Below are 18,913 nucleotides of genomic sequence, written 5' to 3'. Positions count from 1 at the left end.
TAACAAGTCTCTGAAAGGTGACGTCCCTAACAAGCTTCAGTGTTTGTGAAACAGAAACTCATAGGTCTTCCTATCTTATCACAGAAAGCTAGGCCCCTTCTGTCCAAAATGGTTATTCAACTTTTAAACACGTGAATTGAAATGATTTTCATTGCAGGATCAGCAATGATATGGGCTAACTTTAGGGAAAAGGAAGAACTTGTTACTTTATGATGTGTTTGTTCCTGAGCAATTGAGAGGTTTGCCATATGTTTTTATGGTAATTTTCTTTGACATGCCATAAATACCTTCTGGAATGTGGAGGTTCCACCATCAGAGTCACGTGGGAGCTTTTCCAGTACCCTAATGTCATTAAACAAACTGCTTTGGTTGCTGTGATATGCAATTATTTCTTCTACATTTGAAAAGCAATTCTCTGATCTCCAACCCATTAACCACGTTTGATCTTAACAAGTTGAAAAATGTTTGGAATCTAAGCTTATGATCTTTGCGCAAGTTTTTTTTTTTTTCTTTTGATTCACAGTAGCTTTCCACCCCCTCCCCTTCTCTTTTTTAGGATCAACACTCTGTGGTAGGCCAGAACACAGGCCCCAGTCCAAGTCCCAACCCCTGCTCAAATCCAAACACTGGAAGTGGTTACATGAACTCCCAGCAATCACTGTTGAATCAGCAATTGATGGGAAAGAAACAGACTCTACAGAGGCAGATCATGGAACAGAAACAGCAGCTTCTCCTCCAGCAGCAGATGCTGGTTGACACGGTAAAACTTTCTCCCAATTTCTACTGCACATACCTATTGGCCCAACAGAGGGAATTCATTATTTTCCATTTCTACTTACTGTGCTTGTCTCTGTCCACCTACGGGACAGCCACCAGGGTGTCCTGGCTGTAAGAGAGGCTAAATCTATACATGTAAAGTGCTGCAGGAAAAAAAAAAACTTGATTTACCAGTTGCTGGACAGTTGGAATGCATAGCACCTGGGCTGACTAGCCCTGCCCAGCCCAGGAATGTTTAGAACCACCAACATGGGCATTGGTATCAGGCAAAAGAAACCAGTCTTCTCCCCTAGCCCCAAGGGGCAGAAAATAGGGGACAAAGCTTTAATCAACTCAAATCCAAACTGATTTTAGAGGTGAAAGGGTTTTAAAGCAACTTTAAAAGCCAGTGTGGAGTTTCAAAACTTAAAATTTGGCCTCCAAAATAAAGCATCTCAGAAGAGTAGATGTTTTTTAAGGAAACCGAAAATGTATTTCACACTTTCACCACGTTTAAGTGGCCTTACCTTAAAGGCAAGGTCCTTATTTCCCGCACATTACCCAAGCATTAACCCTACTTCACTATTTATCTGTTTGTCCCTTCTATGTTCTCAAACTCATACATTCAGCAACTGCTCCAAACCCTTCCTGCCTCCTAAGACCAAAGCCTTTTCTCCAAATTTTATTCTTTCCCTTCAAACTATTTGGTCAAATGAAAGAAGAAAGAGGCAAAGTTAACCATCTCCAGGTTGATAGAGCCAAGGTACACAGAAAATAAAATTAAAAAAAAATAAATTTATACTCCAGGAGCTTTGCAGTAAGAGCCAGAAACCCAGGGTGTGATAAGCGTATAATTCATTCAGTAAATATTTACTAATTTACAATGGGACTACAGCCCTAAACAAGACAACCCTGTCTTTGTCCTTAAGGAGCTTAGAGCCCTCTGGAGATGTCAAATAAACAGGCAATTGTAAGACATGTGATTAAATGCTGTGATGTGGGATTACCAGAAATGGTTTCAGAGAGGAAGTTATATCTACTGAAGATCTGAAGGTGAAGTAGGAGATGGAGGGAAGAACAGGGGAGGGTCCAGCCAGAAGAACCAGCATATTCAAAGACTCAGGGACAATAAAGTGTACTACATTATTACATTTGCTGAGGCATGTCACGTGCACAAGGATAGGGAAGTGAAAGGCTAGGAGGCCAGAGATCAGAGACCAGAGGATAAAGCTTGCTAAATCAGAATTTATATTGTCGAAAAGCAATGGAAGGGAATTCCCTGGAGGTCCAGTGGTTAGGACTCTGCACTTCCACTGCTGGGGGCCCCAGTTCAATCCCTCGTCAGGGAACTAAGATCCCTGCAAGCTGCAAGCTGCACAGTGTGGCCAAAAACAAAAACAAAAAAAGAAAAGCAATGGAGAGGACTTTAAAGCATTTTAAACAAGGAAGCACTAGATTCAGATTTGATTTGCATTACAATAAAGGTATAAACATAGAGAGGGAAAATGTAATGGAGGGAAAGATAAAATCCATCCTGGAGAGATTGAGGATAGTCTCCCAGAAGAGATAAAATTTGACTTTGACTTTGAAGGACTGTAGGATTCTGATGGATAGAGTGGTCCACCATTCTAGGTGGAGAGTGGGCCAGTGACCGAAAGGTATAGCCTGGGTGTGTGTTAGTTGGTTAGTTTGAGATTGTATGATGAAATATTTAATGCATAGTGAAAAGTACAAATCATAATATAACAATCCTTTATGATTTTTAAGGAATGACAAATGGAATTAAGTTTGGAATCCAGAGCATGTGAGAAGAAATAGTGAGAAATAAACTTATTTGACCTTGAACAAGGAATAGTGAGAAATAAACTTATAGGTGACTTTGCATGTTGCCCTAAGTTGTAGGGGAACCACTGACTGGATTGCTAAGTGACACAACTAATTTCTACTATAAGTCATAGTTTTGAAATCTCCACTCCTCCTACCCACTCCCTCCCTTTTTATGATCTTCATAAACAAAATAGCTAAGAAACAAGGCCAGTAGAAGAGAAAAACATACAATCTAAGATTGGCTTACTGGGTACACTTCCATCATTCCCATCAACACTACTAATTTGTTGACTTGTAACAGGCAGAGGTTGAATTTCTGGATTCTCAGCTCTCATTAAAAGGCAAGGAAACATTCCATGAGGGTCCTGTCCTGGCACTGTCCTAACTCCCATGGAGTCCCAGTTGAGTCACCGCTGGGACAGGTGCAAAGGGCAGTAGCTAAGCTGTGAGAGATGAATGAGAATGAGGCTGCTGTTTTTGTGATTTTTATAAACCATTCACATTTCTTTTTGTTTGGCGGACATTGAGGGTGCCTGTGCTTTTTAGCATATCCAGGAAGAAACAGTCTTTGATGCCACTTTACATTAGCATATGTTTTGTAGTCATTTGCAGTCAGTTGGCAAGGCCACATAGGCTCCTAAATTGAGACATTTTCTCATGAAAGTGTATTATCTCGTACTTTCTATTATTTTCCCACCAATGAAGCACAAAGAAGAGAGATGAGTAGTACTTGTTACAATGGGCATCATAATTACCAACACGTTTTGTGCACCTACTATGTGCCAAGCACCATGCTGCACTTTTACGGAATTAAAGGATTAATCCTTACAATAGGAGTATGAGAAAGGTCCTAGAATTATCCATATTTTACATTTTGAGATAGCGAAACTGAAGCAGAACAGATATGGGCAACAGAAGATTATTTCTATATTTCTAAGATATTTCAGCATCTTTTGGGTCCAAGATATTGGGTTATCATGAGACATTAGTTGTGAAGTTAAATTTCATGTTGCACAGAAGTAATCTCAGGGATGGCCTGTGAGTTTACACTTGCGTAGAATGGGGATGTCATTCTCTTGCAAATGGAACAGTCTCCATTCAGTGTTGAAGTCTGGTCTTTGCTGCCCCTCAGCACAAAGTGACAGCGTGGCAATTCTTGTCCATGCGCAAGGCCATTAAGTCTAACTCGTTCGTGAACAAGTACTTTAAGAAACTCAAGTTTCCAGAGCTGTGTATGTTAACACTTTGAACAACCTAAATAACCCCTCAGGAGAATAAAAAGTCAAGAAGTAGATTGAACGTATGTAAAAATAAATCCAGATTTGAAATCTAGTCTTTCATGGAGCAGCAAGGGCCTGATTATCGCTCACACACATGCGTGGATTCTGTTTTCTACAATAGAAACAACAGAAACACCTAAATTGCATAAGAAAATACGATAGATGCCTTTGAAAAAGAGAAGATTTCAGAAAGCCCCATGTTGGCATAAAAATCAAAACTGTCAGCTTGCACAATAGTTTACAGCAGGAATGGTTGCATATTGCCACATTTGGGTTCATGGAACATCTCAAGCTGTTTCTTAAACATTCAGGGTTTGGGCAAAACCAGAAAGAGTTTCACCAACCACTTTTTCCCTTAATTTGTAAACCCACATTTAAAAGAAATGGAATCCATGTGCTTCTGATTCGTTTACACTTAGCTCATCAAAATTGTGTTTTATATGAATTACTTGATGCCCCCAAATCCCTGTGAGTCTTTCAAGTCTTTTTCCTTAGAAACAAGAATTTGAATTTGGTTTCTTGTTGTTTTAAAGCCACTTTTTTTCCCTTATAGTAGATTTATTCTACTTATAAGGTTTGGAATTTGTTGGGAAACTGAGAAATACATGGTTTAAGTGGGTTCTAAGTTGGGCAGCCCACATTTGGCTTCCATCTAATTAACCCATCTGTTACAAGGTTTTCTTTTCTATTTACTGACTTTTCTATAATTATATTGTTCTCTGTATACCTATGCCAATTATTTTTATCTTCGAAAAAGGGGGTTGCTTTGGGGTTCATGCAAAGTTTCAGTGAAGCCATTCTAAAAATTTCCTGATCCATACTGAGAAACAAAAAAAGAACCTCCTGATGTCCAGAAGTGATACAACACTCACAGCCAGGCTATTTTGTTCTCTGTTGGACATAAACAATTTTACAGAACACGAAGCTCAGACAGGATTGTTCTGAGACCATGATAAAATGAGACAAAAGAAGGCCACTTCATAATTTTGTCTAAAAACAGACATAAACAAGGTCATTGTGCAACTCACAAAATAGGAAAAATTCCCCTCTTTTGTTAAATGAGTGACAATTCTATACTCAGTCATAGAATCAACCTCACTTTCTGACAGCTTATAACCTAGAACAAATCCTCGCTTCCTTAGACCCTCCCTAAATCACCCAGTCAAAGCCCAAATCCTATAATAGGTTCTTTCTAATACGCTCCTGCTGAGACACCCTGTGGTCCCCCGTGATGCGCCTTCTTCCTCGCTCCAGTTAGTGATAAACCCAACAGGTATGTTCCTGTTACTGAACGCAAATTCATGTGCCCTACACACAGCGAGGCCAAACAAACCAAAACGTCAGAGTTTGGAGCAGAGAAAGGTTTATTGCAGGTCCAGAGAAAGGTTTATTGCAAGGAGATGGGTGGCTTGTGCCCAAAAAACCCCAAACTCCTTGAAGGGTTTTGGCAAAGGACTTTTAAAGGAAGGTGAAGGAGGGGAGTTGTTAGTTGTTGTAAACTTCTTGGTGTCGGAATCCTTTGTTTTTGCAGCTATCCATGTAGGTCAAGTCTCGATGTTCCCCTAAACCTCCAACAAGACAAATGTTATTCTCTGTTCTGTAACTTTCTATCTCTATAGGAATGGACTCTTAAAGGTCAGAGCCCCGAGAATAGGCTATCCTGTATATTTCAGGCTGTAAGCAACATTCTTTTATAAAAGGTGCAGAACCAGCAGGACTAAGCACAGGAAAAGGGCCAGATCTAATATGGAATTAGATTTGTTCTTCCCTCTACATTCCTGGTGGTCTTTGGCTGAGGCCACTGACAAAATAAAAAGAATGCCCCTGTTTCCTCTGTTAGCCCCCAAACTCACCTACTCTAAAGATCTATAGGTGGCTGATTCCAGAAGGAAGAAAAGAAGGGAGACTGGGAAATTACTGGTCTCTGAGAATGGGGCGCAGAGAAACCAAGCAGCAAGAGGCCCTTGCGTTGTATGGCCGGAAAGCCTAAGTTTTTGACTCAGGATTTGGTTTTGGTTCTACCACTGTGTGATCTTGGGCAAGTTACTTAACCTAAGGAAGCTTCCATTTCCTTATCTTTTAAGTGGGAATAACCATACTTACTTTCAATGGTTGTTTATGAGGGGGAAAAAAATAGATAATATGCACAGAATGCCTATATCAGTATCTGATAGGTTATCTCCTCCAATCTCAGGTTGCCAGATTTAGCAAATAAAAACATAGAATGCCTGAGTGTCCTGCACTTTATCTGGCAATCTTATTCCTACACCTTACACACTTGGTAGGACCAAAATTATATATAGGTACCAAAGTATATCAGGTGTGCTACAAAACAAAACTAGAAATCCTCATCTCAGAATTCACAGAAATTTTGTCCTCGCTGAAAGCTAATTGCAAAATAAAGAAAATGAGAGTAGTTACAAGACCCAAAACACATGTTGAATGTTAAGGAGAGGTAGAAATTACACTTTCATGCAGGAAATTGAAATTGAAAAGTTTTGTCTCTAAATAAGGTCCATGATTCACCACTATGACTGCAAATCATGAATAAAAACTAAGATCCATGATTCGCAACTATGACTGCAAAATTCTTCTTACATTCTTACTTTTTTGAATCTATACATTTTTACAACTGAGAAAGTAACAATGCAGTTTAATATGTTTTCATTTGTGTTTTCAAGGAGAAAATTGCTCCACAAGATCAGATAAACAGACATTTGACAAGGCCACCCCCAGATTATAAAGACCAAAGAAGAAATGTGGGCAACATGCAGCCAACAGCTCAGTATTCTGGTAAGTGTTCTTAAAAATTAATAAAAATCATAACTGTGCAAAGAAGAAAACTGTTCAGTTGTTAGTATTTCCTCCTTCCCCCATCTCATATTTAATTGTAACATCTTTCTTAGACTCCTTCTCTAGCTCCCATTTAACTTTCAGATCAAGACCAAACTGGAATTTATTTTAGTCTACTCATCAGTTTTTCTTGCTTATTTTTGTTCCTTATTCACACATTTCACTGTTCTCAGGACTACCTGTGAGAGTCAAAAAAGCATGAATATTTTCTAACTGCTAGGTTCAACCATTCTCCTCCCAACAGCATATCTTGACCCAGATAGTGTAAGGTAAGCAGACGTTTCTCCCTCATAGTCACATTTGTAACTTGCATAGTGCCCAATCTTTTCATCTCCACCTTTGGGCTCATCTCCCTAAGACAAATAGCCCTATCACCAAAAAATAATTGAAAAGCAAATTAAGTCTTTAGGAAGTCTCTCAAAAATACCAAAGGTGGATTGCATTTAAAATATAAAGCAAGAGGGTTCCCTTTTCTCCACACCCTCTCCAGCATTTATTGTTTGTAGATTTTTTGATGATAGCCATTCTGACCGGTGTGAGGTGATACCTCATTGTATCATTGATTTGGATTTCTCTAATGATTAGTGACGTTGAGCATCCTTTCATGTGTTTGTTTGCAATCCGTATATCTTCTTTGGAGAAATGTCTTTTTAGGTCTTCTACCCATTTTTGGATTGCGTTGTTTGTTTTTTTGGTATTGAGTTGCATGAGCTGCTTGTATATTTTGGAGATTAATCCTTTGTCAGTTGCTTAGTTTGCAAATATTTTCTCCCATTCTGAGGGTTGTCTTTTCGTCTTGTTTATGGTTTCCTTTGCTGTGCAAAAGCTTTGAAGTTTCATTAGGTCCCGTTTGTTTATTTTTGTTTTATTTCCATTTCTCTAGGAGGTGGGTCAAAAACTGGAGGACACGGGGAGGGGGAAGGGTAAGCTGGGACAAAGTGAGAGAGTGGCATTGACATATATACACTACCAAATGTAAAGTAGATAGCTAGTGGGAAGCAGCCTCATAGCACAGGGAGATCAGCTCAGTGCTTTGTGAACACCTAGAGGTGTGGGATATGGAGGGAGGGAGGTAGACGCAAGAGGGAGGGGATGTGGGGATCTATGTATACGTATAGCTGATTCACTTTGTTATACGGCAGAAACTAACACACCATTGTAAAGCAATTATACTCCAATAAAGATGTTAAAAAAACAAAAAAACAAAACAAAAAATAAAGCAAAACTTCTTAATGGGTATCTCAATATAGCATAGGCGGCAGACACTACCCCTAAAATCCCTCCCTTCCACTCTGTGAACTCCAAAAGAACCTCTTTTACACATAGCCTGTGCTACCCCTGCCTTCTCCAAGTCAGCATCTATTTGAGCCTTTCTGCCCAGAACTCTCTGCAGCTTCTCATGTAAACTAAGCTTGTCCTCTATTTTCCCAAGTTCTCTCTGCTTAAGGCCATAAAGGAGATTCTCTAAAGAAGGAGGGGCTGTGAATATTTCTGTTTATTAATATTTTCTGGTCCTGTTAAGTGTAGTAATCAATATGTTGTTCTCATTTATTTAAACACTTTCAATTGCACCAGATTGCCTCTTTCCACTAAAATTAGGAATGGGATATATATATTCCACTCTCTAAGATTGCTTTGCTTCAGGGCAAAAGCAGGAATCTCTGAGTCTGTCCTCAAGGAGGTTGAAAGACAATATGGGTATTATTTGGAACATGGCTTCTTATATCATGGTCTATCAGTGGCTTTGGGGGAAGCTAAGAGCCCTCTGGAATATTATATCAAATTCAAGGTGAATGTTTGGGCTTTTCTTTTCCCATTTATATAAAAGATTCCAAAGGATAGCAGTCTAAGGCTGGTTTGGTGGCTCTACCATGTTATCAGGGATCCAGGCTTCTTTTGTCTTTGCACCCCACCTTCTTGAGCATATAGCTTCCATCCTAAGGGTTGCCTTGTGGCCACCCCATCACCAGTCTTCATATCCATATTCCAGATAGAAAGATGAAAGAGGGGAAAAGGTAAAATGGCCTCCCAAATGAGTCAGATTCCCTTTTTTTTTAAATTTTTAAATTATTTATTTATTTATGGCTATGTTGGGTCTTCGTTTCTGTGCGAGGGCTTTCTCTAGTTGCGGCAAGTGGGGGCCACTCTTCATCGCCCTGTGTGGGCCTCTCACTATCGCTGCTGCTCTTGTTGCGGAGCACAGGCTCCAGACGCGCAGGCTCAGTAGTTGTGGCTCACGGGCCCAGTTGCTCCGCGGCATGTGTGATCTTCCCAGACCAGGGCTCGTACCCGTGTCCCCTGCATTGGCAGGCAGATTCTCAACCACTGCGCCACCAGGGAAGCCCCAGATTCCCTTTTTAAAGTAGGTTTTTTGGACACTCATCTAGTAACTGCTTTTTTTTTTAAATTAATTTATTTATTTGTTTATTTTGGCTACATTGGGGCTTCGTTGCTGCACACGGACTTTCTCTAGTTGTGGTGAACAGGGGCTACTCTTCTTTGCGGTGCACAGGCTTCTCCTTGCGGTGGCTTCTCCTGTTGCAGAGCACGGGCTCTAGGCACACGGGCTTCAGTAGTTGCAGCACGTGGACTCAGTAGTTGTGGCCTGTGGGCTCTAGAGCGCAGGCTCAGTAGTTGTGGTACATGGGCTTAGTTGCTCCGCGACATGTGGGATCTTCCCAGACCAGGGATTGAACCCGTGTCCACTGCCTTGGCAGGCGGATTATTAACCACTGCACCACCAAGGAAGTCCATCACCTAGTAACTTCTGCCTATAGCCAGAATTTATTCATATGGACCCCCATCAGCAAGGATGTTTGGCAAATGTGGTTTTTCAGCTGGGCACATTGCTGCAAAATCAAGGCTCTGTTTCTAAGGAAGACAGGGAGGTTGTGTATTTGGGAGGGACCTAGAAGTCTCTTCCATAGTGCATATGGGCATTTTCCTGAGGGAGGTGTCCTTAGCAACCAGCTGCTAACCCCCAGATGGGTAAGAATCACCACTCTAGAACACTGTACTTCACGTGTCTTCTGAGAATGAAATAAACAACAAGCACAACACAAACTCTTTTATCATTTTTTATTTCAATCTCAGTACTATAATAATCACCTTGCCCACATGTTAATATTAGAAATGATGTATGAAAAACACCTAGAACAATTTCTACCACATATTAAGAGCTTCTAAATATTAACTGTGATTAATATTTTTTTATCTTTATGGAAATTCTCCCTATTCTAGTTGTTTAAAAATACAGCTCTCCTCATAAACCTTCTCAGGGCATATTGTTAAAATAGGGGGCACCTAGAGGGAGTGATTTTTTTTTAATAAATTTATTTATTTTTATTTTTGGCTGCCTTGGGTGTTTGTTGCTGCGCACGGGCTTTTTCTAGTTGCAGCAAGTAGGGGCTACTCTTTGCTGTGGTGCGCGGGCGTCTCATTGCAATGGCTTCTCTTGTTGCAGAGCATGGGCTGTAGGCATGCAGGCTTCAGTATTTGTGGCACGCAGGCTCAATAGTTGTGGCTCGCGGGCTCTAGAGTGCAGGCTCAGTAGCTGTGGTGCATGGGCTTAGTTGCTGCGCGGCATGTGGGATCTTCCCGGACCAGGTGGATTCCAGCCCTCTGCATTGGCAGGCGGATTCTTTTTTTTTTAACATCTTTATTGGAGTATAATTGCTTTACAGTGGTGTGTTAGTTTCTGCTTTATAACAAAGTGAATCAGTTATACATATACATATGTTCCCATATCTCTTCCCTCTTGCATCTCCCTCCCTCCCACCTTCCCTATCCCACCCCTCTAGGTGGTCACAAAGCACCGAGCTGATCTCCCTGTGCTATGCGGCTGCTTCCCACTAGCTATCTATTTTACGTTTGGTAGTGTATATATGTCCATGCCACTCTCTCACTTTGTCACATCTTACCCTTCCCCCTCCCCATATCCTCAAGTCCATTCTCTAGCAGGTCTGTGTCTTTATTCCTGTCTTGCCACTAGGTTCTTCATGACCTTTTTTTTTTTTTTCCCTTAGATGCCATATATATGTGTTAGCATACTGTATTTGTTTTTCTCTTTCTGACTTACTTCACTCTGTATGACAGACTCTAACTCCATCCACCTCACTACAAATACCTCCATTTTGTTTCTTTTTATGGCTGAGTAATATTCCATTGTATATATGTGCCACATCTTCTTTATCCATTCATCCACTGATGGACATTTAGGTTGCTTCCATGTCCTGGCTATTGTAAATAGAGCTGCAATGAACATTTTGGTACATGACTCTTTTTGAATTATGGTTTTCTCAGGGTATATGCCCAGTAGTGGGATTGCTGGGTCGTATGGTAGTTCTATTTTTAGTTTTTTAAGGAACCTCCATACTGTTCTCCATAGTGGCTGTATCAATTTACATTCCCACCAACAGTGCAAGAGGGTTCCCTTTTCTCCACAGCCTCTCCAGCATTTATTGTTTGTAGATTTATCGATGATGGCCATTTTGACCAGTGTGAGGTGATACCTCATTGTAGTTTTGATTTGCATTTCTCTAATGATTAGTGATGTTGAGCATCCTTTCATGTGTTTGTTGGCAATCTGTATATCTTCTTTGGGGAAATGTCTATTTAGGTCTTCTGCCCATTTTTGGATTGGGTTGTTTGTTTTTTTGTTATTGAGCTGCATGAGCTGCTTGTAAATTTTGGAGATTAATCCTTTGTCAGTTGCTTCATGTGCAAATATTTTCTCCCATTCTGAGGGTTGTCTTTTCGTCTTGTTTATGGTTTCCTTTGCTGTGCAAAAGCTTTTAAGTTTCATTAGGTCCCATTTGTTTATTTTTGCTTTTATTTCCATTTCTCTAGGAGCTGGGTCAAAAAGGATCTTGCTGTGATTTATGTCATAGAGTGTTCTGCCTATGTTTTCCTCTAAGAGTTTTATAGTGTCTGGCCTTACATTTAGGTCTCTAATCCATTTTGAGTTTATTTTTGTGTATGGTGTTAGGGAGTGTTCTAATTTCATAATTTTTCATGTAGCTGTCCAGTTTTCCCAGCACCACTTATTGAAGAGGCTGTCTTTTCTCCACTGTATATGCTTGGCAGGCGGATTCTTAACCACTGCGCCACCAGGGAAGTCCCTAGAGGGAGTGATTTTTAAAGCCTCGACATTTTTTCCATAGCATTTCCATAATGGAAATTCTCTTCTCATGAAACCTGCAGACACCAGGCTGATATTGCTTAATCTCATTAGCAGCCTGTGAACTCTGAATTATTGTCCAAGATTCTCCTGTCTGACTCTGATCCCTCGTCATCAAACACTGCCCTACATAGTCAGGGCCTTGTGCTAAACCTGGAGATACAAGGAGATAAAGAGACTGTTCCTGCCTTCAAGGCGGATGTAGTTTAGTGGGGACATATTTTAAAACAAATAGCAAGGCCTTCAGTCTTTCAAGGTGTGTACCATGCTAGCTAGCCTCAAGCAGTTGGGGATATGCTAGGGTTATAAATGCAACCATGCTCTCTTCACATACTGCCATTCTGATATTCACATGTGTGTCTAGTTCTCTGTTTCTCCGTATCTCCGATTCTCTGGGCCTCCCTGCCTCTCTGCTGGGAGAGTACTTTAAAAGAGTATCTTTCTCCAAGTTATATCTTTGCCTCAATCTCTCATTCACTCGTTCATTCATTCATTCATTCAATAAATATCAATTGATTGAATACCTACTTTGCACCATCCACTGAACTTGGAGAATATGACAGTGAACAAAACAGGCAAAAATTCTTTCTCCCATGGAACTTATCATCCAGCAGGCACTTTTATTTATCTTTCTGGCATTCCATTTTTGCCTCTCAAGATGTCTTGCCGTGATGATTTTAACCTCCTCAAGCCAGGAAGATTTCAATGTGTCAGTTAATCGCTATCCGATAGGTGGAACCTCCCTATTCAGTAGACTGTGATTGAGTGGTCCCACATTCAATCACTTATTTACAGGTATCAACATAACTAGCTGGCACTTTTAGTCTCCATGTATTTCCCAATACAGAAGCTAAATGCTAAATGAAAACTTGAAAGAGCAAATGCAGCTTGAGAGAGAAAGCTGGAATATCAGGGAAAGCTTAATGAAGGAACTTGGACCTTGGCCTGAGCCTTTGAAGAAAAGATAGGGCTTGGTGAGGTAAGAAGGGCATCATATGAGAAGGAAATGGCGTGAGCAAAAATAGTTCATGATGTGTGGATAACAGTGCGATAATAACTATTCCTCCTAGAGCAGAGTGCTTTCTGTATGGAAATAATCACTGGAGCATGGATTACATTGAATTTCAGATGTTTGAAGAGATGAGAATTTACCTGTCTTATGGCAGCTTCTTGAGTGGGGATGCAGATGAAAATTGGGCATGATTTTCAAGGCCATAGATTTGGACCGTTAATCTAGTAGCCATGTATAGGGTTCATCCACATGTTCTAATTTGGACCCAGGGGTGACCAGTAGCATGGATTTCATGACAGCTGGATAATCAAAGTTGTAGTCTTTGGTCTTGGAACAGAGTAGCTAATTCAAAATGGAAGATTGACTATCACTTCCCTTCAATGATTCCAGAAGAAGAATAAACTAAAGCCTAAAAAATAGAACCATTCTATTTCAGTCTTCTTTCTATAATGTGTAAACTCTTGACCAAGGGGTAACTTAGGGTGATACTTCCCCCCAAAAGCTGTCTTATTCCTTTTATATGATATGCTATGATGATTATTTCTCTTTATTTGTTCTTACACCCAAAGGCAGTCTCAGAGCTGATAAGCTATTGTAAATCGCTATAAGAAAAGAGATAACCTACTGTTATGAACTAATATAATTATCTTCTTTTTCTCAGGTGGCTCATCAACAGTGAGTTTAAACTCTAACCAGGCTTTGGCAAACCCAGTTTCAACACACACCATTTTAACTCCAAATTCCAGCCTCATGTCTACTTCTCATGGGACAAGAATGCCATCCTTATCCACTGCAGTTCAGAACATAGGGATGTATGGGAATCTGCCTTGCAATCAACCTGGAACATACAGCGTCACTTCAGGAATTAATCAGTTGACCCAACACAGAAACCCAAACCAATTGATAGCAAATCAAAACAACCCTCTGATGCCCCGGCCACCCACTTTAGGGCCCAGTAATAATAATAATAATGTGGCCACTTTTGGAGCTGGATCTGTTAGCAATTCACAACAATTAAGACCAAATTTAACCCATAGTATGGCAAGCATGCCAGCACAGAGAACGTCGAATGTAATGATCACATCCAGCACAACAGCACCAAACTGGGCCTCTCAAGAAGCAACAACCAAACAGCAGGAAACGCTGAAATCTACAGGAGTCCGCTTCCCCCCAGGCACACCTACAGCCTATACTCCAAACCAGTCATTGCAACAGGCGGTAGGTAGCCAGCAATTTTCCCAGAGAGCAGTGGCTCCTCCTAATCAGTTAACACCAGCAGTGCAAATGAGACCCATGAACCAAATGAGCCAGACATTAAATGGACAAAACATGGGTCCACTCAGAAGTCTGAATCTCAGACCCAATCAGCTAAGCACACAGATTTTGCCTAATTTGAGCCAGTCAGGAACAGGGTTGAGTCAGTCAAGGACAAGCATAAGTCAGCCATCATCCCTGACAGCCGGCAGTTTTCCTTCACCCAACCAAAGTTCCAGGGCTTTTCAAGGAACTGACCATGGCAATGACTTAGCTTTTGACTTTCTCAACCAACAGACTGATAACATGGGCCCTGCCCTAAACAGTGATGCTGATTTCATTGATTCTTTATTGAAGACAGAGCCTGGTAATGATGACTGGATGAAAGACATCAACCTTGATGAAATCTTGGGGAACAACTCCTAGAGAAGAAAAGGGAGACAATTCACAAACTCCAAGCACTAAAAGGCAGTATTCTACAAGGACTCTGTAAAGGCCAAACTGTTGACTTTTAGTTGGACTCTATGAAGATACCTTGGCTTATAAATGGAAAGCAGAAAGTAACTGTAGTGGTGAACATTTTGGTCCAAATGCTTGTTTTAAATCTCAAACCTGAAAGTAAAACATTGGGATCACTTTTTCCCTGTCTACACCCCAGGACACAGTATCCAGTTTATCCAAGCAGAACTGTGATGTTGATGTGTAATTAGTTGTGTAAAATAGGCTTCCCAAGCTGCTTTTCTCCCTGAAAGAAAAGTAATAGAACTTCTGGCTTGTTTAAACCCTGCATCATGCGGAGGTACTAGTTCCAAGCAACAAGCAACAAATTCCTTAATTTGCTCTAACAGATATGTAAGTGTGGTTTAATCCCTCCACTCTGTCTTTTCATTTAGGTTTCCTGAAACTTCCAGGGTAGATTGAAATGTTACAGATCTGTTTGGAGTAACCAAACAGTGTCCTATGTAAAGGAAAACTGGAGAACATAGAGAACACCCAGTGGACTATAGAATTTCTTCCCCAGATTCATCCCCTCACTTTTTCAGTTTTCCCACATATCCTATACTTCAAGATGCTGTGTCTAGTGATGAAACAAGAACGCAGAGATGGCCAACTTTTTTCCACAACCAATTTCCAAATCCAGTTTCTGAATCTTAGACTCAGTCGCGACCTATCCTAATCGTACTGAAATATTAGTGCACATGTGTCTGCATCAGATTTCACTACTTAAAAGAGAAAACACCACATTGGGCATTGCTATAAAGGAGATGTATTTGACCACAAATAACTTGTGGTGTTGCTTATTGTGATGATGCCTGCTGGTTAGTCCCCAAGTTGAGTGAAATTGAGCCTGGCCCTCTCTGCTTATTTTGATGACCAGAGACTGATTTGTAAGAAAAGGAAGTTTGGAGACCAAAGCTGGCAGTAGAAGGTATCATATTTTGGTTGAAGATAAGAAGCAAAAGGTCAGGACCAGGGATGGTGGGTAGGGGTGTATACAAATCTATTTCATAGGGTTTGAAGGAAAGCATAATTGAGACAAAAAACAATTTGGCCTTATTTGGACACATTATTTGGGTGAACAGCTAAATAGAATGTGATCTATTAGTAGCAGTCTACTCATTCTTCTGTCCCTGATGTGATGAATCATTGCCACATGCTAGATGGGCCCTTCATATCCAGGTTTTCTCCCTCAGGGCTGAGCACTGTATCAAAGAAAGAGTTCCTATTGAGTTGTGTAACAGATCAGCTGCAAAATGGGGAAGATGTGTGCTGATTTGGGATGTATGCAAAATATCACTATCATTTTCCTCATTACAGAGGAACACAGGTTATCTTCAGCTTTTTTAGTCATACACTCACGTATTCAATTATCAAGTGATATTTAACTGAAACCATTTAATAACTCTTTAAATACCTTTCTAAAAAGAACACATTTTGAAAGTTCTGCAAAGCCCTCTTGCAATCTTTAAAATGTCTAGAAGCACTCTCTTTCTTTTACACAATACCAACATCACTGGCCCGGAATCTTTTCTGTGCTAGGTTGTAAATATAAATAAATTACTTGTTTTGTAAACTTTTGTAAAGAATATTTTGGTAGAAATACTTAAAGCATATTCTTTGGGTTATATTTATACATATGTGAAATAAATATACTATCAAAAGGTTATATTTTATACAAAAAGTAAATTGTTACCTTTTGTATGCTAATATACAAAGTTTTGTATCATATGATGGTTTATTTTTAGCTCTTACACTTCAACCTTAGGTGGTCAAGTGGGAACTTTTGAAAACTATCAAGAGGCTTGTTAGACAAATTTATATTCTGAAACCTCAATAAGAAAGCATTCCAGGTTTCAACTCTTTCCTTTTTTTTTTTTTTCCTGCTCCCAAATTCTGTTTTAAACCCATAGTTGTGTCTTGTTTGATTATTCTGCTGTGCACATGTATTGGTCCTTGTTGCATGTGGTCTACTGTGTGTTTTCCCATTTTATAAAACAGTGTTTCTCCATGCAAAAAAGTAAGGAAAAAGTTATGTACATATAAACACTTTTATTTTATGGCTCCTCCATGTTACTGTATATATCTGCCAGCACGTCCCAATTACACTCCTGTGATTCACCTTATTTTTACCCTAACATAAATAGTATGTTTTGTAGTAGCTATCAAATTTAAGAGATGAAGCAATCAAAATGTTTGGATTTTCTTCTATCTTAATGTGAATTTCATAATTAATGTCTATTTATTCAGCTATTCATTAAAATACAGGATTCTTTGGAAAAAATGGTGTAGTCTATAGTTTCTGTTTGTTGGCAGCCTATTACCAAAGATGATGTAATTTTTCTGAAAGCTGAGATAATGACGATTTGATAGACATATGCAACCAAAACTTAAGGATTTACAAATTAAAGGCTATGGAATACAATCTCCCTTTTACAGAAATACCAGACTACTTAACTGTTGGCATTGCTTATCATTCTGACACATTATACACGAGATAGAAGTAATTTTTATTTCTTTTTTTTTTAATTCAAAGACTAGAAAGTCATTTAAGCAAATAATTCATTCTTGGCTTTGTGTTAAGCCCAATGAAGACAAATAACTCTGCTCTAAGTGAATGCACTAATATTACTTGCATTACTGTAACTGTATCCATAACTGTAAAGATTTCAACTTGTAAGACAAGTATTTTGTATCGCGTGTAATTTCATGTGTTAAAAAAATAGTTTAAAAAATTCAGAAGTGGTTCTCTTGTATGAAATCATGCTTTCAGTCACCAACAATATTGTTGCTCTATCACAGAAAGTTCTGATGGGCAAATTTATTCTCTGGGAAGCTTCTAATACTAGTGAAATGCTGATGTGACTCATTTCAATATTCTTTACTTCGCTTAGAAAGTTCGTATTAAGATCCCATATGCACAGCAACTACTAAGTACTGGAGAAACACTGCCTAATCCTCAGGCTGTGTGGCATTTGGGCAGACCAGGCTGAGTGAACACGGGGCCAGGTAAACACAGCCTCACTGAGCATATTTATACAGTCCTTCTTGGGAGTCAAGGAGGTTGAGAGAAAGATGGGCCTTTGTAGGAGGCAAGGGAAACCATTCTATCAAATTTTCTTGCTCCACTGTTGAGATATATTGCTGGGGTTCCATTGTCCCTTCCCCTTCTGCCAAAAAAGATGTGTGACATTATCCTTTTTATTAGCATTATTAATGGAGCAATAATAAAATTTATATTTCATGTAGTGCCTGTCCAATGACTCTGGAAGGTTGTAAACAAATAAAATCAACATCAATAAAAATAAATAAAAGGCATACAAATTAAGAGAAAGAAATGTGTAATTCTAAAATTATCCAGTCAATCCTAGTATGTACCCACAGAAGGATCCTTGAGAGTAAATGAGAGGGTAGACGTGAGTGCAAAAGAGAGAGAGGCTCAGCTTCTTCCTCCTCTGTGTTTGCAAAGGCAGTACAAATTCTTAAACGTTGTATCCGCTATTTCCATTTTATATCTCTGTGACTGTGTTTCCTCACTCAAAAATGAGGGCTTGGGGCCAAGATAGCTTTACATTTCTTCCCAACTCTAAAACTCTGTGATTGATTATTTTTCCAAAAAAATTTTCCAAAGCTAAGTGGAAAGTAAACCAAAGAGACTCGAAGCATCATTTTTAAAATAAAGAAATCAGTGTTCAATCAACCTTTTGAAAATTTTCAGATTGCCAGTCAACTTTATTTAGCAAAGCACCCCTCTCCTTGAAAATTAAATCATATGAAAATGAGATTTCATCAAAAGTAAGCCAGAACTACTAGTCTGTCGACTAATAGAAAGGCAATGTAGATGTAGGTGCCCACTGACTACATACAAGTCCAAGTCCTGAAGATCAAAAGCTGGGATGTGATATTAAATGGTCATCTTCTTGTGAGATCATAGAATTTCATAAAGAAAATATTTGCCTAACAGGGAGAAGAAATCCCATACTTTGAGTAGCGTACTCCGTTGGGTATATAATAATGAATTTTCGTGAGTTGTAAATGGCAGTATAACGTCTTTTAAATACATTTCCTAAATTCCTATAACAGACAAAGTGCAGGTAGTGCCCTACTGTTAACTTCACTGGCAATAAAAACATTACTAAAACATTACACCGTGAGAATTAAGAAACATATTGACCTTAGATTTTTAAAAGTAAATGCTGTTGTCCCTGACCTGCATGCAATAATATTAAAAGGGGGCTTTTGTTTGTTTACATA

The 18,913-nt window shown here is 39.5% G+C and overlaps 1 protein-coding gene across 3 annotated transcripts in view; it reads left to right on the top strand.

The window, feature by feature from the left end:
- The window catches only part of MAML2 (mastermind like transcriptional coactivator 2), a 371,615-nt gene extending 353,723 nt beyond the window's left edge, over positions 1-17,892 (top strand). For 2 of the 3 annotated variants that reach the window (XM_057552297.1, XM_057552298.1), the window contains exons 4-6: positions 557-760; positions 6,545-6,656; positions 13,569-17,892. In XM_057552297.1, coding sequence (XP_057408280.1) covers positions 557-760; positions 6,545-6,656; positions 13,569-14,587 — 1,335 coding nt within the window. In that variant the 3' untranslated portion in view covers positions 14,588-17,892. The remainder of the gene's footprint in view (positions 1-556; positions 761-6,544; positions 6,657-13,568) is intronic. The other variant, XM_007191195.2, reaches the window with a different exon arrangement.
- The last annotated feature ends 1,021 nt before the right edge of the window (positions 17,893-18,913 follow it).

This window comes from Balaenoptera acutorostrata, chromosome 9 (genome assembly GCF_949987535.1).
Source record: "Balaenoptera acutorostrata chromosome 9, mBalAcu1.1, whole genome shotgun sequence".
In the NCBI taxonomy this organism is placed as follows: domain Eukaryota; kingdom Metazoa; phylum Chordata; class Mammalia; order Artiodactyla; family Balaenopteridae; genus Balaenoptera; species Balaenoptera acutorostrata.
The sequence above is the reverse complement of the archived record's forward strand: the minus strand, read 5'-3'. Positions and strand labels throughout refer to the sequence as shown.